Genomic DNA, 22,142 nt, shown 5'->3' on the forward strand with positions numbered 1-22,142 from the left:
GACCACATTTTTGTCCCAATCACCATATTCTAGATGCGTGAGAGAGAAGATGCACTGCAAACCATTCCAGGAGAAAAGAACGCATGGTGAAAGACCCATAATCCATGAGAGGATTTAGACGGTGGGCCCCACAGGGAATATTTGCTAAATACATGCTGCATATGGACAAAGGCACATTGCAGCATGTTCACTACCATTGCTATGTCAATATTTGCAATTAGCTGGGTGGATAAGATGTAGATGGCAGGCATGAGCCCTTACAGCTTGACATAATCCAACCGAAACCTGTCAGATACCTGTTCTCGGAGCCATTATCCCTTGCCACACGTGACGTCTGCCATTGAACAAGTAGAAGCTGCAAGTTGGACAGCCATGGATGTGGTGGATGTCCAATTGTGCATGCATGAAGAAGCAAAATAAAGATTTGGAATTAAAACCCACTAAGACGTTTGGAATTGCTTGCCATTACGGGCTATCTGTAGACAGAATAGGAATCCAGTGTTTATGAAGTTACTGAGTGCCCACCAGTGGAGTGAATCCACTAAAACAATTGTTTGCACCAGTGTGCAGATCCCTAAATTGGGACCTTTTAGACAGGATCGTGGTAAGGAATATGAGGGTAGACAGAATATCCACTAGAAACTGCATTACTTATTCTTCTTAAGGATACTGTTAACCACAGATTTCTCACCTGTAGAACAGATACCAAAGCAGTGACTTCCCCAGTGGTTTCTCTGTAGAATGAATTTGCTCATAAAGTCCTGCAGGACCGAAAGACCAAAGTGCCCTTCCCGTCAGGCCTCGCTCTCAAGGAAGTAGTGCTTCGTAAACGTGTGTACTGACGCCCATGCAGCAGCTTGACAAATATCCAGTACAAGCACTCCATGCAGTGGTGGCAGCCTTGGCTCTAGTGGAGTGAGCCCTCTATCCCTCAATGGACTGCTTCGTGACCAGGGTGTGTAAGAATTGAATGCAGGGGACTACTGAGCTGGATAAGATTCTCTGCTGCACTACCTTGCCTTTCTTTGCCCCAGAGAACCACAGAAAGAGCTGATCATCCACTCAATGGTGGCAGAAAAGGCTTGTGGAGATGCACCTGTGCGCCTGTTAGAGGTACTGAGATCTGAAAGGATTGCGGCAGCCTGCTCAGTAACCCCAGATTAAATTTGTTTTCATCTCTACTGATGACGGATGATATCCAGAAACACGTGTCTAGAGATTTACAGCACTAATCTGCACCAACTTTGGTGGAATACTCCAGTAAAATTTCAAGTAAGTATGTACCATGAACTGCATTTACCATAATGCTAAGGGGCGAACTGTGCTGGGAGGAGAAGCAGTGTGCTCTCACCCCTTTCTATTCACTCAATGGTCTTTGGTACAATCAGTGTAAAAGATCAGAGTTCTTTTGAGATCAAAACGATTGAGTATCTACTCCTCTTTTGAAGGCTGAGGTGGGACAAAAAACAACAGAAGTGTAATGGACTGTCTGACATAAAGTACGAGTTACTTACCTTTGGTAACGATGTATCTGGTAGAGACGATTCTAGCCGCAGATTCCTTCACGTAGAATTATCCCCAGGCATGAGACTGGATCCAGAAACTTTTTGCCACAGCATCCCTGCGCGCCAGGGGGTGGGGCGATACCATGCGACTCCGCCTAGGGGTCGTCCGCGTACATGACGTCAGCGAGGTCACATAAGGCCCACACAAGCGCCTACGTCAGTTTTCTTCGGAGAACTTTTCCGCGCCGCTACGCGGAGCCACCAGGCAAACTGTGGAAGCAGGGGAACAGTGTGCGAAAGAGTAGAAACAAAGAATGTAGACAAGCGACACCATAAGGAGCGGTGCAACACTGTAGCCTCCAAAGGCAGGGGCGGAATAAGAACAGATCAGAGCCCTGAGCAGCCACCCTGCCAGCATGTAACCGCCTTCTCCCCCCTCCCCGGAGACAGAGAACATATGTAAAGGCAGAACACCTGTAGCAGGCCTACAACCCCCACCCGGAAATAGGGAAGGGGAGCCAGCCCCAGAACAGACAGGACAACAACAACAACAACAACCACCCTCCAAGCCACCCCAGCACAGAGGGCAATTATCCTCCAAGGAACAAGGGCAGGGCATGGCCAGGTGACCCCCAGACAGAGGACGGCAGAGGGGCAGGGACCCCTAGCAGCAAGAGGAAGGGCGGGAGGGAGGGGTGAGATTGAAAGTGAACCCCCCCCCCCAAACCTGGAGCAGCCCAATTAGCGGGGCCCAGGAGCACCATAACCCCATCCTCCAGAGAACCAAGGGGAGGAAGGAACCGCAACAAGACGGAGCAACCCGCCAAGAGCAAAGAAATGCACTCACAAGAAACACAGCCTTCCACCAGGAGGCGAGTGCTGAGACCAACCCACGGGTCCTCGCAGAACGGGGAGGAAGGGCGGGCCGTAAAGGAATCTGCGGCTAGAATCGTCTCTACCAGATACATCGTTACCGAAGGTAAGTAACTTGTACATCTGATAGAGACTACTATTTGCAGATTCCTTCACGTAGAATAGATACCCTAGCAATACCCACGGGGAAGGAGGGTCTGCAAAAGGACCACCCCCAGCCATAACAGGACAGAGGGTCACACAGGGGACCAGACCTGCGGACCGGGCAATAACCCAGCCCCTCCCAGGCAAGAGGAGACCCCCACATGCAGAACACCACCGACCCCAGAGGGATAGGGAAAGAAGAAAAAAGGGAGGGGGGGGGGGCCCGCACACTCACGATAGAGGAACTAAGGGCCAGGCCAGAGAGGCCGAAGTACCCCACACCACTTCAAGGCAATAAGCTTCCCTCCAAAGCCAGGGGGAGAGCCCAGAAGGCCCAAGGAAACGAGGAAAAAGAAGGCGAAGCCACACCAGATGGAAGGCAACAGGTCAACCAGAGTGGCGATAACAGACAAGCCGCCAGAACAGAAAAAACAGCCCAGGGCCCCAGGAAGACCGAGTGGGCAACACCTGACAAGGGAGGGCACAGAATTATCCCAAGCAGGGAGAAGAGAAAAGGGCCGGACACACCCCCACGAGGGGCCGCGCAAAAGCCCTCAAGAAGCAAAGCAACATACAGAAACGCCACAGAGAACAGGCACCAAAGGGCCACCAGAACTCCCCGGCAGAGAGCAAGCTGTATAACAGCTACCACTACCCCACATAGGGTACGTTAAGTTCCAAGACATGGGAACCCTCTTTGGAAGAACTTCCGCAACAGAGGAAAAACAAAAGAGCCACAGGGAATACCCCCTGCGAACGGCTTGATAATCAGCCTAAAGAAAACAGAAGGCCTAATCTCTGGGCCAAGTCTGCGTAACAGTTCTAGCAAGAAACACAGCGAACAAGGGCCGTCCAGCAGCCAACATTGCCAAAGTCCCCACAAGCAGGACTCAATGGCCAGAAAACACACTCCACCGCAAGAGTGACCGTCCCAAGAAGGACCAGAACCAGCTCAACTCCTTAATCACTGAGGAGGAGGAGGAGGAGTATAAGGGGGAAGAGGAGGACGGAGCCCCGCCAGGAACCTTTGGATGGCGGAGTCAGCTGGGGCATGGAACAACAGGCTACCATCAAACGGGAGATCAATTAGCCGTATTTTCGGGGAAGACGCCGTCCCGAAGCCAAGCATGGCGACGGAGAGCGACGGAGGAAGACATGGCCCGGCCCAGCACCTCCGAGATGTCCAGAGCACAGTGAAGGATAAATGCCGCTAGCTCTCGGCCATCCAACGCATAACGCCGTAAGTCTGCCCGAACAGTCTCCTGAGAAGCTGCGGACCAAAAAGACTCAACCGAGTCCCACAGAGAAGAGGCCCTAGCCAGGACACACAAGGTGTACAGGTCCCACAGGCAAACATGTTGCGCCTCTAAGAGTCCCGCCAGCGGGCCTCCCGGGAGGGCGGAGTCAACAGCGGCGGCAGGGAGGGAAAGGCAGTCCGCAAAAGAGGACTGGCAGTAGAGGGGTGGAGGGAGAGACACGCAGGGTCACGCGGCGCCGGAAGGTGCCGATGCAGAAGGTGCTGAGGCACCGGATCCCCTGAGGCAGGACGCCACCAAGCCCCCGTCAGGGACGAAAGGAGTGAACCCTCAAAGGGAAGCAAGAGCTCCCTCCCACCAGAGCCCTGGTGGAGAACCTCCAAGAGATGATCCGTCGGAAAATGAGCAATCGGGTCACCCATGCGCAGAATATCCACCGCCGTGGACACTGCGTGAGCAAAGGCAGCACCCACCTCTGTAGGCCCCGTGGTGGAGAAAGCAGCTCCTCTGTGGGCGACGGCTGCAGACTAAGGCGGCCATCCGCCAAGCCAAGCGGAACGGGCAGGGGCTAGACCTGGAAGGTAGGAGGAATGGGGGACCTGCCGCTCCACCGGTGAACACCGCGGCCTCAGAAACGGCGGGGAGCCACCCTTCGACGATGCCGGTGAAAAGACACCACTCGGTGGCCAGTCTCTGGGGAGGACAACACCAATATGCAGGCAGCCTCCGGAGAAGAGGGAGCATCCGAAGACGAATTCGCAACTCGACGCCTGTCAGGAGCTGTAGAGTCCACCGCCTGAGGCAGAGTGGTAACGCCAGCCTGCGCCGAAGGAAAGGTTGGATAGGGCTCCTTGAATTCACACTGTGCCAGGGACCGGAGCGGGGCCGGAGTCGCAGTGGACAGGGGGCGGCGTCAGAATGGCGCCGACTCAACCTCCGGTGAGGCAGCTGCCTGCGTGGAGGGACGAGAAGGACCAGGGGAGTGACACGAAGCCCTCTGCCAGCCTCGGCCCAGCATACGACAAAGGTGGTCCGGCGAGCCATGCGGCGCAGCCAGGGCCGACCCAACCTCCGACTCGCCCTACGACGAGGCAGCCGCCTGCGTGGAGGGATGAGAAAGTCCCGGAGGAAGGCGAGGGGTTCGCACCCAACCTCGACCCGAAGCGGGACGAGGAGAGTCCACCGACCACTGTGGCGCCGCCCGGTCCAGCAGCTGCCGGCGCCGTAGCGGTGTCACCTCGGCCTTAGACACCTTGTCAAGGGATCGAGAGGGGCTCGGGGATGCGACCTGAGCCCCGGCAACCTCACGCGACACCACAGGGACACCCGTGGGAGTTTGCAGCGAGGCAGAGACGCCGTGGAGTGAAGGAGGGACCCCAGAGGAGCCACACCCCAACAGCACCACATCCTCCAAGCCTGGATCCGACCCAGCCGGGGCCGGAGCCACAGGTGGCGCCACGGAAGGCCCCGTATAAGGCAAGGGAACTGCTGACGCGACAGGAGGGGGAGGAGGAGACGCCAGCGAGACTTGCAAAGCCGCCGCGTATGTCTCCATCTGAACTCTCGACGCTCCATCACCGGGAAACGGTGGGTAGGAGGACACGCGGGGCCGCATCACCCACCGAGAGTCCACGCCCCCAGCAGGCCGAAACCCGGCCCCCGGGGACAAACTGCGACACTTACCCACCGGTAAGCGTCGCTCTCGCGACATCAGGGAAGGGCGATGACGACGACCACGGCCGTATCTGAAGCCGTCTGCCGATCGAGGGGAGGAGGTCGACCTGGAGAGACGCGCCGAGAGAAGTTTCATGCGGCGCTCCCGCCGCGACTTCGGCTTCAACTGTTGGCACGCCTCACAATCTGTGGTGCCGTGATCCTCCCCCAAACACCACATACAAATGCGATGAGGGTCCGTCGCCGACATAAGACACCCACACGACGTGCAAGCTTTGAAGCCTGAAGGCATTCGCACACTGTTCCACCAAGAGAAGGACAATGATGAAGAAAAAAGGGCCCGAAACAGGCTTGTAGCAAGACCGGATCCGCGTTGCATGTGTAAAAGGAAAAAACTGACGTAGGCGCGCCGAGGTGGGGCTTATGTGATCTCGCTGACGTCACGTACACGGACGACGCCTAGGCGGAGTCGCGTGGTATCGCCCCGCCCCCTGGCGCGCAGGTGTGGCAAAAGTTTCCAGATCCAACCTCACGCCTGGGGATAATTCTACGTGAAGGAATCTGCGGCTAGTAGTCTCTATCAAATAGGGCGTCACAACCTTAGGTCCTCAGCATGAGTATGTCCTGAAAGAAGGTAGTGTAAAGCGGCTGGACTGAAAGATCTTTAATCTCACACACACAACAAGCGGAGCTGATCTCTATGAGAAAAACTGTTTTCAGGGTCAGGAGACTTAAGGGACCGCTGTGTAACAGCCCAAACAGGATACAGATAACAAAAGTAAAGGCCAAATTAAAGTCCCACTGAGGCATCACAACAGGCTTTGATGGGAACATGCAGACCAAACCTTTAAGGAAACTCATCACAACAGAGGATTTGAAAGAGGACGTCTGGCTTGATAAATGCAAAATGGCGGAAAGGGCCACAGGTAACCTTCAACAGTGCCCACTGCAAGTATTTGCTTGGGCAAAGACAAAACAAACAGTAACACCTCTGAAAATGTGGGCGGCAACAGGTCTGTGTTACAGGGACGACACCAAGCCACAAACTTGTCCCATCGTCCAGCATAAAAAGATTTTGTAGAAGGATACATGGCCGCAAGCATGACATCCAGTACTTCGGAAGGGAAATTAAATGCAGCCACTACAGCTACTCAATCTCCATGCATGGAGATGTAGAATGTTCAGGCCTGGGTGCCAGATCCTGCACTGCTACTGCTAAAGGAGAGCCTCCTGAAGTGGCAGTCTGACTGGAGGACAAATGCTCATGCCCAGAAGTTACAAACCACACACTCCTGGCTCAATCTGGAGCCATTAGGATGACTTAGGCCCGGTGATTCCAGATCTTCAGAACTCTGGGCAGGAAAGACAGTGGTGGGAAGGCATCTAGAACTCCCAAGTTCCACTTGAAGCAGAATGAGTCTCCGAGAGAGCTCCTTCTTGGGAAAAGGACTGGCACAGCATGTTCTCTGTATGGCAAAAGAGAGGCTTCATGGGAGCTCCAGTGTGTAAAAGTGTTGACTTTGCTTGTTTTCGTTGGTGGCGAAGAGATTGACCCAGGGTTCTCCGCATTGCTGGCAGATGCCCTGCACCACCTCAGAGTTTAGCTGCTATTTGTGATCCGCTAGGCCTAGCCAGCGTTTAAAGCTCCATCCAGGTGGTACAAGATCAGGGAAATTCCCTGCCGATCCATCCAGGTCCAGAATAGCAGGGCCTCCCAGCACAGAGTCCAGCGCTCAACTCCACCCTGCCAGTTGCATTGTTGTAGCGTTGTCCATGAGGACATGAACCAGCCTCCCCTGATGAAAGGCAGAAAGGCCTTCAACGCCAAGCGAATGGCCTACAACTCCAACAAGTTGATGTGGAGGTTGGGCACCCACCAGAGACAAGATCTTTCTGAATTCCTACTCTCCCAAATGATATTCCCAACCCAGTAGTGACTAGTCTGTCACCAAACAGGGCTCGAAAAACCCACTCGCCCGCTCGCATTTGCTAGCCAGATTTAATTAGGACAAGCTATTTTTAGATACTGCTCGCCCTTACTGGCGAGTAGCAAAACAAACTGACTTTTGACCTCTGCCTCTGAAAGCAAAGCAAATGTGAGAAGATAGCAAGATTTAAAGGCATCTGCATTGCTCACAAAGCGAATGAGCAATAAAAATTTAAATCTACCTAACTTGTCACATTTGCACAGCTTTCAGAGACAGAGGTCAAAAGCATTACAGTTAAGTCGAGTAGATGTTTCAAGCTACTAGACCTGCAGGTCTGCTGAAATTTATATGATTTTTCAAACTGTTCCATAGTCCGCTATGGGTGGGGCACAGAGAGGGGTCTGCTGCTGGTCTGATTGCGGTCGAGCAGCCATCACCGCAGATCATTTGAAGTCTCCAGAAACCTGGATGGTATTTAACAGGGTCCTTTGGTGCTGGGCCCACTGAAACGTCAGATCCCACTGCTGAGCCATCTGGCACAATGAAGCAAGCCAGCCGGCTAGGAAGCCCCAGAGCCATCCTCACTGAGATCCAGGACAGATGCTGTAACATCGGGAACATACCCCACTTTCCTGGATTCATCAATCCAAGGAAGGCCCAAATGCGCACTGTATTCAGGATGACTCCCATGAAAGTAAGCCTCTGTAAAGGAGCTACATTTGACTTAGGCACGCTGATCATGATTCACAACGATGTAAGGAGATTTACTGCTGTCTAGAGGTGGTTTACTACTGGTTGTCGAGCCTGCCTTCAACAACCAGTCATCGATGTAGGGGAAGAATGGAACTCCCAACCTTCAAAGATACAGTGAGACCACTGCCAACACCTGAGGGGCACTGGTGAAGCCAAAAGGGAGCACAGCAAACTAAGAATGCTCATGGTCCATCTTGAACCGCAAGTAGCGACTATGGACCTAGAGATGGGAACATGGAAACAGGTGTTCTGCAGGTCCAATGCTGCCATCCAGTCTCCAACATCCAGGGAAAATAGGACCTGGGCCAGCTTGAGCATCTCTAATTTGTCCTTCTGCAAATAGAAAACAAGGGTAAAGGCTCTAAAACAGGATAAAAGCCTACTACCTTCTTTGGCACAGGGAAATACCGAGAGAAGCATCTAGTTTCGATCTCCGAGATCGGGACCTTCTCTATGGCTCCTTTGTCCAAAACAGCATGACCTTCCAGCAGCAAAATGGACAAATGGTCCCCTGAAAGCCGTTCTGATGACGGTGGAAGATGTGGCAGGCCGAAAGGGAATGGCACAGCATAGCCATGTTGGACAATCTGCAATACCCACTTGTAGGATGTTATGGCTTGCCACCCATTGAGAAAATGACTGATCTTGCCTCCTATTGGATGGTCGGGTGCAGCTACGGGCAAACTAGAGTGGGGACGGTGACTGGGAGGTTCATGGGAGGTTAACGGACCTGACCATTGTCTGCTGGATTCCCTACCCCTTGGGTTCCTGGTTTTGGGGTGGTGGGCAACGGTACTGTTTGTAGGCGTAGCCCCGAGCAATGCCACAAAAGTGGAGAAATTGATTAGAATTTTGCCTTGAGGGCATGGAGAACCCAAGGGGGTGCACAGCCGCTCTACTCTCTTTGAAGCGCTAAAGGGCAGTCACTTTCTCACCAAAAAGGCAAGATTTATCAAAAGGATATACAAGAGCAACGCCTAGATGTCACCAGAAAGCCTATGGATTCCATTCAGGTGTGGCCCCTGAGCAACAAGCTGGTGCCAACTGTTCTACCTAAACAGTCCGTCATGGTCAGACCTGACAACATATTTGGTCACTCCCAGGCCATCTTGTATGATCTGTGCCAAGTTGGTACGCAATTTTTCTGGGACTGCTGGTAAGATTTGTGTGACAATGGCCCATAATGCATGGGAGTACCATCCCAACAAACAGCTGCATTAACCGATATGAGGGTGAGGCTAGCAGAGAAAAACTACCTCATCCCAAATGCCTTAAATCGTTTTGAGTCAGTATGGTGGAGTAACAGTAAAAGACTAGTGAGTAACCCTGCTAATGAAAGCTGACAACTTATTTGGCCCCTCCCTAATCATCTTAAATGAACTGTACCAAGTTGGAATCCATGCGACTTCTCAAAAGCAGATGGGTGAGATTGGAAGGTGGATCTTGTGCAGTTCTTATGCTTTGTTTTTGATTTTGAGTTACCTAAAAACCTGGACTACCACCACGACCTGTCGCTGTACCCGCCCCAAGAGCAGAAACGGGTCTGTGTCCTCAATTTTAAGAGGGAGCAGGCCTTACACAGCTTCCTGCGGTACTTGGCAACATGCAGCTAGACTTTGCATTCCCGGATCATCTTCGGGATCACCAGAGCACACTCCCATCCTGACTTGGAGGTGTGGCTCAAAGTCAAACAGCAGAGACATACCTGGTAGGATCCAGTCACAGACAACAGTCTCTGTAAGGCTTAAGCTCTGCAGTTTTCTATGAAATATGTCTAAGGAAGAAAAGGTGGTAGAAATGCTTCCAAACAACCTCTGAATAGTAATGACTGTCGTGCTACAAAGAGAGTAGAGTAGAAAATATTAGAATTTTTTTTAACAGACTAGTAAAACGTATCCCGACAATGGTACACCCTAATCAAACTGGTTTCATCCAGAGCTGATCCACTAGACTAAATATTCAAAGACTACAGAACTGACTGGACAGATGGAAAGAAGAGAAAGAACCAAAAGCATATACTATAGCTCAATACCGAAAAGGCATTTGAATTCATAACATGGGACTACCACTTCTGGGTACTAGTAAAGCTTGCCATTGGCTGTGAATTCTGGGCATGGGTGAAGCTCTTGAACACCCACCCTCTATGCGAGAGTAGGGTGAATGGCAAAACATCAGCTGAGATAAGCTTAAAAAGGGGTACAAGGCAAGGATGCCCTCGTTCCCTTTTCTGATTCACACGGACAGTAGAGCTCTTTGTTTGTTGAGTACAGAACTGTGGGGGAAATTCATGATTTCAGGCTGCAATCTGGGGGGACAGCCGAGAACATTCTATGAAGACAACATTATCCTATATGTGAAGGAACCACAAACTACTTTACCAACTTTGATGAAGGCATTTACCAAGTTCCACATATTGGGATACAAAATTTACCAGCTGAAATACAATACTTAGGACCCAAATATGGGCCAATGAGTAGCTCATCACCTCTAAACTGAGGGTTAGAGAAGATTCAGGTATCTTTGCATCAACCCCGCTCTAACTGCAGAATCCTTGTGTGACAAGAACCTGAAGCCTGACTTAAACAGACTTAGGGAGGAGATGCTCCATTGGCAGGCATTACAGCTGTTGTTTGCTGGCAAGGAGCGACATTCTTTAAAATTATCTCACTGACAGGCCTACACTTTGTAACCCAAAATAACCCATTCTATCTCACTGACCCATTCTTTGAGAAACTAGAGGGTGAGCTGAGACAACTGCTGCGGGGCACCAGTAATCTGCGAAAAACACTATCAAAGCCATACAAAACAATAAATGTGGGTGGGACAGCACGGCCCAATGTCCAATACTACTACTGGGCCTCTCAGTTAGCAGTGGACAACAAATGGGCACTGCAGAGTCCGAGAGATCAGTTGGCTGGACTAGACAGACCTGAAATGGGGTCAAAACATACTTGCATTATCTGTATATAACTGTATAATGGCAGAGGTCTGGGATGTATCCCAAACCCCAGCAGGGCAGTGATAAAAGACTGGAAGATGACTATGACATCTATGTCTGAAAGGGTACTAGCTCAGAATTAGGCAACACAATTGTTGAAGAAGAGATACAAATCTTCACACAGCGGCAGGAAGAATACAAGCTCCACCCGTCACAACAATATAAATACTTAAAGCTGACACATACCTATCGGATACTAAAGGACAACTGGATGGAGACTCCGGAGGAGTCCCCTGTGCAAAGACGACTGCTAGGCAAAGAATTGGCTAATGGGGCCATTTTGCTCATTAACAAAATGATTAATAACATCCCTGACAAACTGCAATGCATTTGAGACAAATGGCAGAGAGACTTTGAAGAAATAGAGGATGATAATTGGGGAGGCTAGCGTCGGCACTCGCAAGAAGTCGTCATTAGCTTAAACTGCAGCTGAACATAATATATAGAGCACAGCATCAAAGGAGCTGACTATCAGATTAGCGTGTCCACTTTAGCTTCCTGCCTCAAACGCAAAATGGAGGAAGGTATACTCATGCATGGGATATGAGAGTTCAAGTATGTCAAACAGTACTAGGAACGTATTGAAAAGAGGATGAATGAAGTTCTAGGGGTGATGCTCCAACTGGCACGAGAGGGAACACACACTTTTTTTTCACAGCATGGGCTCCATTGTTGCAAAGATAGATATTCTGAGGCACTGGGATGCCTGCGAAAGATCCAAAACATCTGGGGATCATGGAGAACACATGGGGCTTGATAACAAGGAATGAGTGCTGCTAAAATAGAAACCATGGTCAAGATGTTCTATTTCTTAACAGTGTTTTTGTGACAAGTGAAGAATTCTAAGTGCCGATCTATGGACTAATTGGTCGGTTCTTAAATTTCTGAAGCTTTTGTTTGCTTTGAGCCCATTTTGCTGTACATTTGAAGGCTCTCAAGATGAAAGGAGTGGATCATGTAGGATATACGGATTGATCGGCACTAGTGAAGTGGAACCCTGATGTCCTGTTGGTTAGGACGAAACGCATTGGCTGGGTCGAAAATGTATTGTCGAAAAAATAAAATTAGATATAACATATTTCGGATCCTGTGAATCACAGGACTGAATGAGGAATGAATATACATTTAGACTCTTAACTCAATATTTGAGTATTTGACTCAATATTTGAGTAACTTATAATTGATATTTAAGTAATTATGACTTTTGGCTTTTGAGAATCAATAGTCTGAATGCAGAATTAATACATCTTTGGACTCTTAACTCAATATTCGAGTAATTGTGATTATAAACTTTCAAGTGACTACCTGATTCAGTGAGTGCCCCTCGGGTTTATCTAAAATTTCTGAATCATAGTGGGTCGGAATCCAACCAACCACAAGAATATCATTAAGGTAGTGTGTAAATTGCAACTGCGATTGAAGGCCATCACAGGGATGTGGGCCTACTGCTGTCGGCAGACCACCAAGCGTGATTGCTTTTTAATGAAGCAAACAATTTTTTTAACTGCAGCATGTTCTCCTTATGGAAAAAGGAAATGCAATTAAAAAGAAAAGTTTACTTATGTTGTTTAAGAGTTAAAAGTGGTCCCCTGTACCGTTGCTCAGTCTTCAGTTAACTTTTTGTTTTTATATTTACAAAGGAGAAAGAGTCCGTCTCTTTTGAGAAAGCATTACCACCTCCTTTAAGATGCTGGTAAAATATCTATGTATTTGTGACTGGAATTCAGTTGGAAAGCATTGATAGATAAGCTACTGATTTGGTGTCTGGAAGGGAGACCTACAACACGCCCTTTCCAGATACTGAATCATCATCCAGTCTAAATCCCATTGTAGGAGTCTGTAAAACTTTCCCAACTTCTAAAATGGAATTAGTACCTATGAAGAAGCATTTTAACTGTCACAAATGCCGAAATAGAGCACTAGCAGCAGCTAAAATGCTTAGAACATCTTTTCACTATGATCTCTATCTTGTATTTCCGGACTTTGGGGCTCTATAGTATTTGTAACAGGAAGTGAAGTGATGATAGAGCCTGTACCATTATGGTAAGCTCAATATCTAACTTGTAAAAAAAAAAAAATTCAAAAGCAAAAAGCTTTTAAAAATTGCAAACAAATGTAAAAGCATGAGACTGGAGAGAACATATGCAGAATGATAAAATTTATCACAACATCATCAACGATATTCACTAGTCTTATAGGTTTTTTGTTCCTTTACGCTTTTGCCAAACTGTGAGCTAGACATTTACTAAACAAAATACTCACAAGCATTCATGACCAGGTCGGTTCGTTTTTCTGGTTTCCAATCGTCCCAAGATGTCTCAAATCCTTCAGCAAAGCGAATGCAGAAGTTTTTGAAATGCCCTTTGCTGACCAAGGATTCCGAAGAGCAGGCAGTAATTAGAGTGCTCTCAATCGTCAGCACTAAAGCAGAACCGGTATCAAACTCAGCAGTGTGATTAGCCTATTAATACATAGAACAGTGAAAGTAAAATTATCTAAGTGCTAAATCTTATACTTTGAATATGCTGTTAAATAAGCAATTTGTACCAGAAATATGATTTCTATCAAGCTATTTGCATACAAGATTTTGTAGAAGATAAAAAATGCATGTAAAATAACAAACATTGCTCAGAATTTCAGATTTTTCATTTATAATTAAAGTGGATTTTATATTGCACATCCGAAACGGTCTTGTTAGTAGTTGTGTTTCCACAAAACCAATAGAGAAATACCAAAAACACCAAGTGGACAGTCATGCAGGCTAATCTCTATTCAAATCAGAGGTACGCACAATAACACATTTAACAATTAACAGCTACAGTCCTGATGCATTTGACTAAGTAAATAAAGAGGCGCCAATGACAGCGGACACTCCAATAAGCCCCAGGAATGATTTAAAACATCCCAAGAAGAAATTGCAGAGCAGAAAAAAGTTGTGTTGAGTGTGAGAAAGAGAGCTTACAGAAATGAAGGACCAAAGATGAGCAAAATATTGACTTCAGTGGTCTTAAATGGTATTATGAAGTGTTTTATTGTTCATTACTATGCAATGCCACTGAATTTATACAATGGCAATGACAGCTATTCATTTAGTCCATAGGTTTTCACAGAAAACTAAGATTGTCAAAATAATGTAATAAAAATAACTGCAAAATAATTCTCACACAAGCATATAATCTAATTCGCACTACTCAAAGTCAGAGGCCTTATGTAGCTCGACTCCTCCGAATGGTAATGGGTGACCTCTTTACATGAAGACTTAAAGGCTACAGAAGGTGAGGGAATGGAAGACCCTATTGTACTATATGCGAATGATGTTCTTTTATTTTTGTCCTGCTCTCAAGAGAGAGGCCCTCACCTGATTCAGATACAACAGTTGTTGAGGAAAGCATCAAGCCTCAAAGTTAATTGGTATAAGTCACTCCAGGTTCTGCTTAAAGGTGATAGAGTAAAGGTGGATAGGAATTCCTGTCTCCTGGCACGCAGGCTAAGCTTTCAGTACTTCTACATTGTCATGGCGCCTAGATTCACTTGTAATTTTAATCTTGTCACTCATTTGACTAAGACAAAAAGCAACCTGTGCAAGTAGGCTAAACTCCTGCTTAATTTCCTAGGCCGAGTAGTCTTGTTTAAAATGATGGTACTACCATGATTTCTGTATGCTCTGCAAAATCTCCCAATAATAAATCGGAAAAGTTGGTTTGGGGATCTGTTGGCCAAGATGCGCTTTTTTATAAGGGCAAATCCAACCTCTTGTGTTGGATGCAACAAATGAACACAGTCCTTCTTTTGATGGTGGGATGGGTGTGGTGGACCCGAGTCTGTACTGCTGGGCATCAAAAATCCTAGTGCTAAAACAACTGGCTGAATGAGTGGAGGCAGGACCCTGCATTCTGTGCTCAAGTCTCTCTAGTCAAACAGCATATTATATTTGTTATACTGGTCCCTGATCACCTGATTGCTTCCAAATGTTACCACATTGTTTTTTCTCACTGGAAAGTCAGCCTTGAACAGTATTGGGCGGGACGAGAGGATTCTGCTGGCAGCCCTTCTTGTGGCAGGATCGGTGGTTTAGACATAGCACCAGTCTATAGGGATTCACCAACTGGGACCTCATTAGGATCTCAAAACTAGGAGATATCTGGCAGGGCTCCCTTATGGCGTCCCTCCAGGATCTCCACATACATTACGAACTGAATAATTCTCAGCTTTACAAATGGTTTAAACTCCGCCATGCATGGTCATACCACTTGGGGCCTCCTTGTTGACACCCCCTAAATATAGCCAGCTTGAGGCTAAAACCCTTATGGGGGCCCTGGAGAAAGGAGGAATGTCTCATGTTTACAAATCCTTAGTTATTAACTCCCAGAATTATTTTAAAGGTGGAAGGAGAGATGAGAGGCTAGTCAATGATCTTTGGATGACAGTGAATGGAGGGATGCAATCAAAATAGCCCAACATGATTTCTTAATCTCTTCCAGATTTCGTCTCATACAATTAAAATACTTACATACTACTTACTACACTCACAGGAGGCCGTGGCAAGTAAAGAAACTTCCTTTAACCACATGCTTCCGCTACCCTGAAGAGAAGAGTGATTTCTTTCACATTGTCTGGTGGGGTCCTGTTATTGGAAACCATCAATCTGTTGTGTTTTCCACTCTGTTGTGAATACTTGGTAGACCCATGGACCCCTTGGTCGAATTGCTCTGTTGGGTATAGTGGAGTACCTGGGAGGATGTCGTGGGGACCATTCTCTAATTGCCATTGGTACTATTATAGCTAAAAGAGGCACTGGAACTCTTTTGAATGATCACAAGCTTTGCCATATTTCTAAGGGAAATTTGACCAGCATACCCATTAAATTAACCTGGAGAGAAAGGAGTACGTCCTGATGTATCTTCTTCAAGTGTCATTATACTGGCCCCCTGTATAACAAATTCCCAAAGAAAAAGCCAAAGACCCTTCTTCTCACTCTATTAGTGTTGACAACACACTTCTTAAATAAGAAGCAGATTTGCCAGGGTAAAGCACACCTTTGCTTATGCTCCTTTCTGGCGATAAGTGACAGTCTCTTTTCTATAATGATCATCAACATCACACAAAGCATGAGATAATAAATTTTTCTCCTCGGTTTCATAATAATTTGAGGAACCTTGAGTAAAGGTCCATTCATAGCCTCTAATCAAAATCCAATGATGTAGGTCTGTAGGGCAAGCAGAGGTGGTCACTGCTTTTCCTTTCATAAGTCATTAAGGAGCAGGTCCAAAGCACAGTGAACTTGCATTAAGGTCAAGTCAATCTCTGTTCAATTCCATAAGTTGTACTTGTTCCATAAGTAAGTGACTGAGTTGATATTTATGAAGTGCAAACAAATGCCCAGGAACCTTTTGGCACTAAAAACTGAGATATGGATTTAGGAAAACTTAATGAGTCTTAAACGCTATACTAAGAATGACACAGCTTTGAAGCTGAAGTAGTTGAATAAGCAGAGCATTCTAGAGTGATGGAGTAGCAGAAGAAAAGATCAGACTGCCTTGCAGTCACTGTTTAAAGAGTGGACAACTCAAGCACGGAAGGGTACTCAAAGCGCAGTGGTCCCCTGAGGAAGTGTCTTGGGAGCAGTTTCTGCAGAACATACAGGCCGATTTTATAAATAGCTTTATGACTGAGGCAACAAGCCTTTATCTGAAACTCACTTGACATCAGCAATCAGTGGTGAGAACGATGGTCAGAAGTGACCCTGTTGAACTTTCAAAATTTTCAAAACAGACACCCATATTCTTTCTGCACACTTTGCCATGTGTTTATAGAAAAGGCAGGAAGACTCGAATAACAGGCCCTGTCATAATCAAGTCTATTTTTGATTTTTAACCAATTGTTATTGCTTTTCTGACAGTACAGCACCCATTATAGTTATGACATTATCATAATTAAATCTACAGCAACGTATAAGTTCCCCAGCACATCATAAGCAAGAGAAATAACAATAGGTGTCACATCAGGGGATATTGGTTCAATTTGTATCTTACCAACACTTATTAATGAATCCAAAGGCAATAAGCAGGTCAGAACATACACACATAGCCCAAAACCCTGCGTAAGCGACAGACAAGTGATTCAGAACTGGTAAGGGGCGTACAATAGAACTTCTCTGAGCTGTAAGTGAATAATATATTGCAATGCCCACACCACAGGAAAAAGGAGTTTCAGCATCGTACAAAAAGCAATACTCTGAAAGACTGGCCAAGGAACAGTAAATAAAACTATGGAGAGGAGAGCTCAACAAAGGTTTACATACAGAGTGAAAATCGGTCACAGCCTTCCCATCCAACACATGATCCCCTAGCTTCAACTCATGCAGCAGTGCGACCCACTCCAGTGCAATGGGTGTCCTGCATAAGCCTCTAGCCTCCTCTCTATGGAGGACTACTGACTCAGCCCTGCTCCACTTTAACATGGCAGCGAACCAATAAGGCAGCCAGGGAGGTGAGTGCCGTTCCACTTTATGGCAATAGCCCTACATGCCATGAGCAGGGCTAGATCCAGAAAGTCATTTGTAGCTTCCCCTTTTTTCTTCTTCGTCTAAATAGCTCCTATAGACCAACTTCCATACTCACAACCCATCCCTCCCCATGACAGTTGTCAGGGCATCCGCGACCTTCCTCCACAATAGTGCTTTCAGGCAGGTCGAGAACATGTGTGCCATGACCGTGTTCTGGGGGTCCCATCTGGGACAGCTGGATGTGCTCTCATAGTCTGTGCAAACGTGCAGGTGCAAGATACGTTCCGTGGAGTATGTTATACTGTATATACGGGAACTTCACACTGTAAGAGACCTTATGCGGATAAAGAAGGCCATTGTCCCATCCACTCTGTGTCAGTGCGCGTCCTAAGTCACGCTCCCAATGTTGTTGAAGAGGGAGTAGCCTATCTTGCGGGTTGTGATCCACAGCGTGCATGAACCACGTTCACGTTATAAAGTGCCATCCATTCCCCATTATGTGAACTGTATGTACTAGGGAGTGTGTGTCATTCTCTATATCTGTGATCTGACAATTGCGTGGCATCTCAAGTAGCAGAGTCCGACAGGCTAGGAATTGGCTCTGGGGTAGGTTATGATCAGCACTAAGCTGTACAAATGGCACGAGGGCAGAGTTCTGACACAACGCGCCCAAGGTATCCACTCCCTCAGCCTTCCACAGCGCTATTCTCTCCCGCCCAAGGAGGTCCCGCAAGGGGCGTATGGCACTAATGTGTATCTCTGGTGAATACGGCGGAAGGGATGGGGTGAGCCAGAGACTTCTAACGTAGCTGGTGTACACAATGGTCAGGAGTTTAGTGGATTGTGGAGGGAGTTTGCCAGTTGGTAGGAACAACTCGTGGACCAGACAGGTAGCACGGTCTGGCATGGGGAGGTCTGGCTCCATCAAATGTCGGCCGCCAGCCATCATCTGCCATAATCTAGTCTAGACCTACAAGTATGTTAACAGTAGTTCATAGCTAGGCCAGAATTAAAGGTAGGACTTCTTTAGCATCTGAATTTACAGGATTATATAACTGTGCTGATCTAGAAGGATAGGTTAGGATCTTCATCTAACTTGAAGCCAAGGCACCTGGCTTTCCTGACTGGTAACACACCTGCCCCAGACACTTGGGTCAGAGATGAGAGGAACACCGACAGTCTTGTATAGACAGCAACATTTCTATCTTAACAGAGTTGAGTGTGAGCAAACATCCATTAGAAAATGTCCAAAAAAGCCATCCATGTTCTCCTGTAATTCATTTACTGATTTTCTATTTCTCAGAATGAACTGGGTGCCATCAGCATATCACATCACCTGATACCCAAAGGCTCTGATAATTTCAGCTTAGGGTGGAGATAAATGTGAAAGAGGATAAGGAGAGGGTAGAGAACTGGGGAACTTCACATCTTAGAGGAAAGGATTTAGAGCAGAATGGAGAGAGAATTCAAGATTGAACTCTCTCCTTAACAGAAGACGTAAACCAGTGTAAGTAAGCCAGTGGGCTAGACATTCTTCCCCAATCTTTGCAGATGGTTTACTAATAGTGTCAACTGTGAGATCACACTTAGATGTTTCCAATAATGCTTTATTCACAGCTTGATTCTATTTCAGAGGCACCGCCATGGGTATTAAATGAGACATTTAAGAATAGAGTTAAGGCGCAAGGTACAGGAGGTGCTAGGATTTTAAAGACCTACACTTTACAGATATTTATCCAGCTAGCCACTTTTTAGGGAGGTTCAAAAATTAGTTAATTCCTCTTTGGAAAGCTTAGGATGGTTGGTTGGAGAAGAACCTGGAGACAAAAGCCCTATTGAGTAGCCAGGTCCTGCAAATGGAACATATTGTGAATCTTTGTAATATCTTCATGGATACACCTAATCTTTTTGCAAAAGAAGGTGGCTAAGCTCTCACATAAAGGCAGTATTGGAGTGGGATTCATCTAGAGGCTATTGATATTTGAAGTAACTTGAAATACTCTCCTGGATACGTTGGCAACCTCAGAGATTAAGTAATCAAAGTAGGACATTTTGCTGTAATGACGCTTTGCTTAAGGGATCTTAGCTGAGAGTGAAAGAACCTGTGTATTTAGTCAGGGCAGGATCAGCACCAAGATCCTCCATCTGTTGCATCTTGAATCTTTCCTTTCTTAAGTCTAAGGTGAGCCAGCAACGTTAGGTTTCTTATTATTACAGAGTACTTCAGTATAAGGAAGAGTGTGGTGGTCAACAAGACATGTATTGAAGTTAAAAAATAATTTCTCAGGTTAGTCGAAGAGCAAATACATCACAAACAGCATTAATACAATCACATGCTTGGGCCACATCAAGTTTGTTACAGTAATGAGTTGTCCTCTGTACAAAGAGTAGGTTACCACCAAGATCACTGGTTAAAAGCTAAGAAGTTTAGGAGCTTATAATCGGCTTAGATGAGGACACACTTCACCCATGTCCACTAATTGTGGTGGACTGTGGTTCACAATGAGGGTGGGCCTCATAGCATCTGATAGACACCTAGATTTAATGCAAAACAAATTTGGAGATGCACCACTTTACAGCAATATCAAAAATAGTCCTTTGAACAATAATTCTCTAAGAGTCCACCATTTCATTGGACACTGGTCAAGTTTTTTCTTTTCCTTTAGTTCTTGCTTTAAAAGACAGACAGCCAACGCGTTTCGTCCTAACAAAACAGGACTTCTTCAGGGCAAATGTAGAGAAATATATGGAGAATTTGGAGTCCTATTCCAGAAACAATGTAATATTTAACCCTTGCCTTCCGTTCATCAATTTGAGCCGGTACGAAATCCAAACGAAACCAAAGGATGGCAAAGAGAGGGTAGGTATTCTTCCAAATTATCTTAATATCGCTTGGTAATTTCAAGACCATATGTAGGGCCTGTGTGGTATGATAGTCACAACAATATGACGCCCAAAAGTAATTATTACTCCCTAGGCCATATCGAAGGTGTGGCCAATATCCTCATTATCATATAATCCAGCGCCACATCGCAAGTGGCGTTCTCCTGCCGTCCTTTTGGGCATCATATTGCTGTGGCCTTTTTGCCAAAAAGGTGAATGTCATCAAAGGGCATGTCCATCAGTGTGTTTGCTTCAGTTCAGCAATAGCTTTGGAGAGCACTGTCTGGGCCTCCTCCAGACACTGAGGCAGCACCTGCGCCACCGTATCCCACACAGAGTGGGAATAACGGCCCAAGAGGCATGCAGTGTTCAAAGACCGCAGCCCTGAACTGGCGGAATAAAAAATCTTCTTCCCAAACTATTCCAGTGTCTTGGATTCCCCATCCAGAGGTGCGGTAGGGAAGGAGCTTTGGGACGTGGAGGCTTGTACAACCAAGCTCGCAGGGGTGGGGTGTTGGAAGAGAAAGAGGGGGTCGGCCGGGCGATGGCATCCGGCCACATTCCTATCCACAAGAGCCCGTGTTAGGCCTGGACCAGGTGCCCAGAAGAACATCGGAAAGTGCATCATTAAAGGGCAGCGGCGGCTCCGCAGAGGTAGCTGCCGGCTGAATCACTTCTGTCAGGAGTTTAGTCCTGACGGCCACTGTAGAGAATTTGAGGTGGAGACCCTCGGTCGCCCTATGCAACACCACTGCATAACTCACACCCTCCTCCGTAGCCACGATAGGAGGAGTTAGCATGCCAAGGTCAGGAGAGGTGTCAAGACCGCTGGCTTCCCCCAAATCCTCAACCCAGTCCGGGTCAAACTCACACTGTGTTGTGAGAGGGTCCTCAGACCCCTCCCTGTCCTCCCCTTCCTCCGAAGGCTGTGGAACAGGCTGAAAATACAGAGGCTGGTGGACATAGGGGTAGAAACGCCACATAGGCATCGGAATCGGCGTCGAGCGACACCGTTCCGGCGCCATGTCCACTTCAGGCCTGAAACCGGGGACGCCGTCGTCCGGGGGCATGGGCCACGTCGGGAGTGGTGCCTGCCGGGTCGACGTTGGTGGAGGTGTCACTAGGTCAACCGGCGTCGACCGGGATCCAGGCCTGGATTCTTGGGGGCCCTGCGGCGCCGGGGCCGGAGCCGACAGCGATGCCGGAGCCACCGACAATGAAGGACGAGGACCCCCAGTCGGGCCAGCGGGGCCCGACGGCCCAAAGAGGCGAGCCATGGCTGCCAGAAATTCCTGCAGCTGGGCCAGAGTCGCGACGGACCCGGGAAGGGCGGGCAGGCCGACTGCGACACCGTAGGTTCTGCCGGAGCCGCGGGGAAGGCACCACCCGCATCCTCAGCCGCGTCGCGCAAGGGGAAGTCGGTGAGCGATGACTTCTTGTGAAGCTTCGCCTAACCTGACCCCAAGTGCGAAGACTTCGATCCCGAAGAACGATGGTGATGGTTCCGCGACAGGTCCCTCGACCTCCCACGGGACCGGGACCTTGAGGAGGGCGGAGCCGTCTGCCGGACTTCCAGCAACTTTCGGGACCGCTCCCGCAAAGTCTTCGGTGCCCTGGCTTGGC

At 47.7% G+C, this 22,142-nt stretch overlaps 1 protein-coding gene across 12 annotated transcripts in view; it reads right to left on the reverse strand.

Annotated features, from left to right (window-relative positions):
* Positions 1–22,142, reverse strand: part of BLTP1 (bridge-like lipid transfer protein family member 1) — a 1,988,102-nt gene that overhangs the window by 653,270 nt on the left and 1,312,690 nt on the right. For all 12 annotated transcript variants that reach the window (XM_085641559.1, XM_085641555.1, XM_085641564.1 and 9 more), the window contains one exon: positions 13,394–13,592. In XM_085641559.1, the coding sequence (XP_085497685.1) occupies positions 13,394–13,592 (199 nt within the window). The remainder of the gene's footprint in view (positions 1–13,393; positions 13,593–22,142) is intronic.

The sequence above is a fragment of the Triturus cristatus genome, chromosome 2_2 (assembly GCF_964204655.1).
Source record: "Triturus cristatus chromosome 2_2, aTriCri1.1, whole genome shotgun sequence".
Lineage (NCBI taxonomy): Eukaryota > Metazoa > Chordata > Amphibia > Caudata > Salamandridae > Triturus > Triturus cristatus.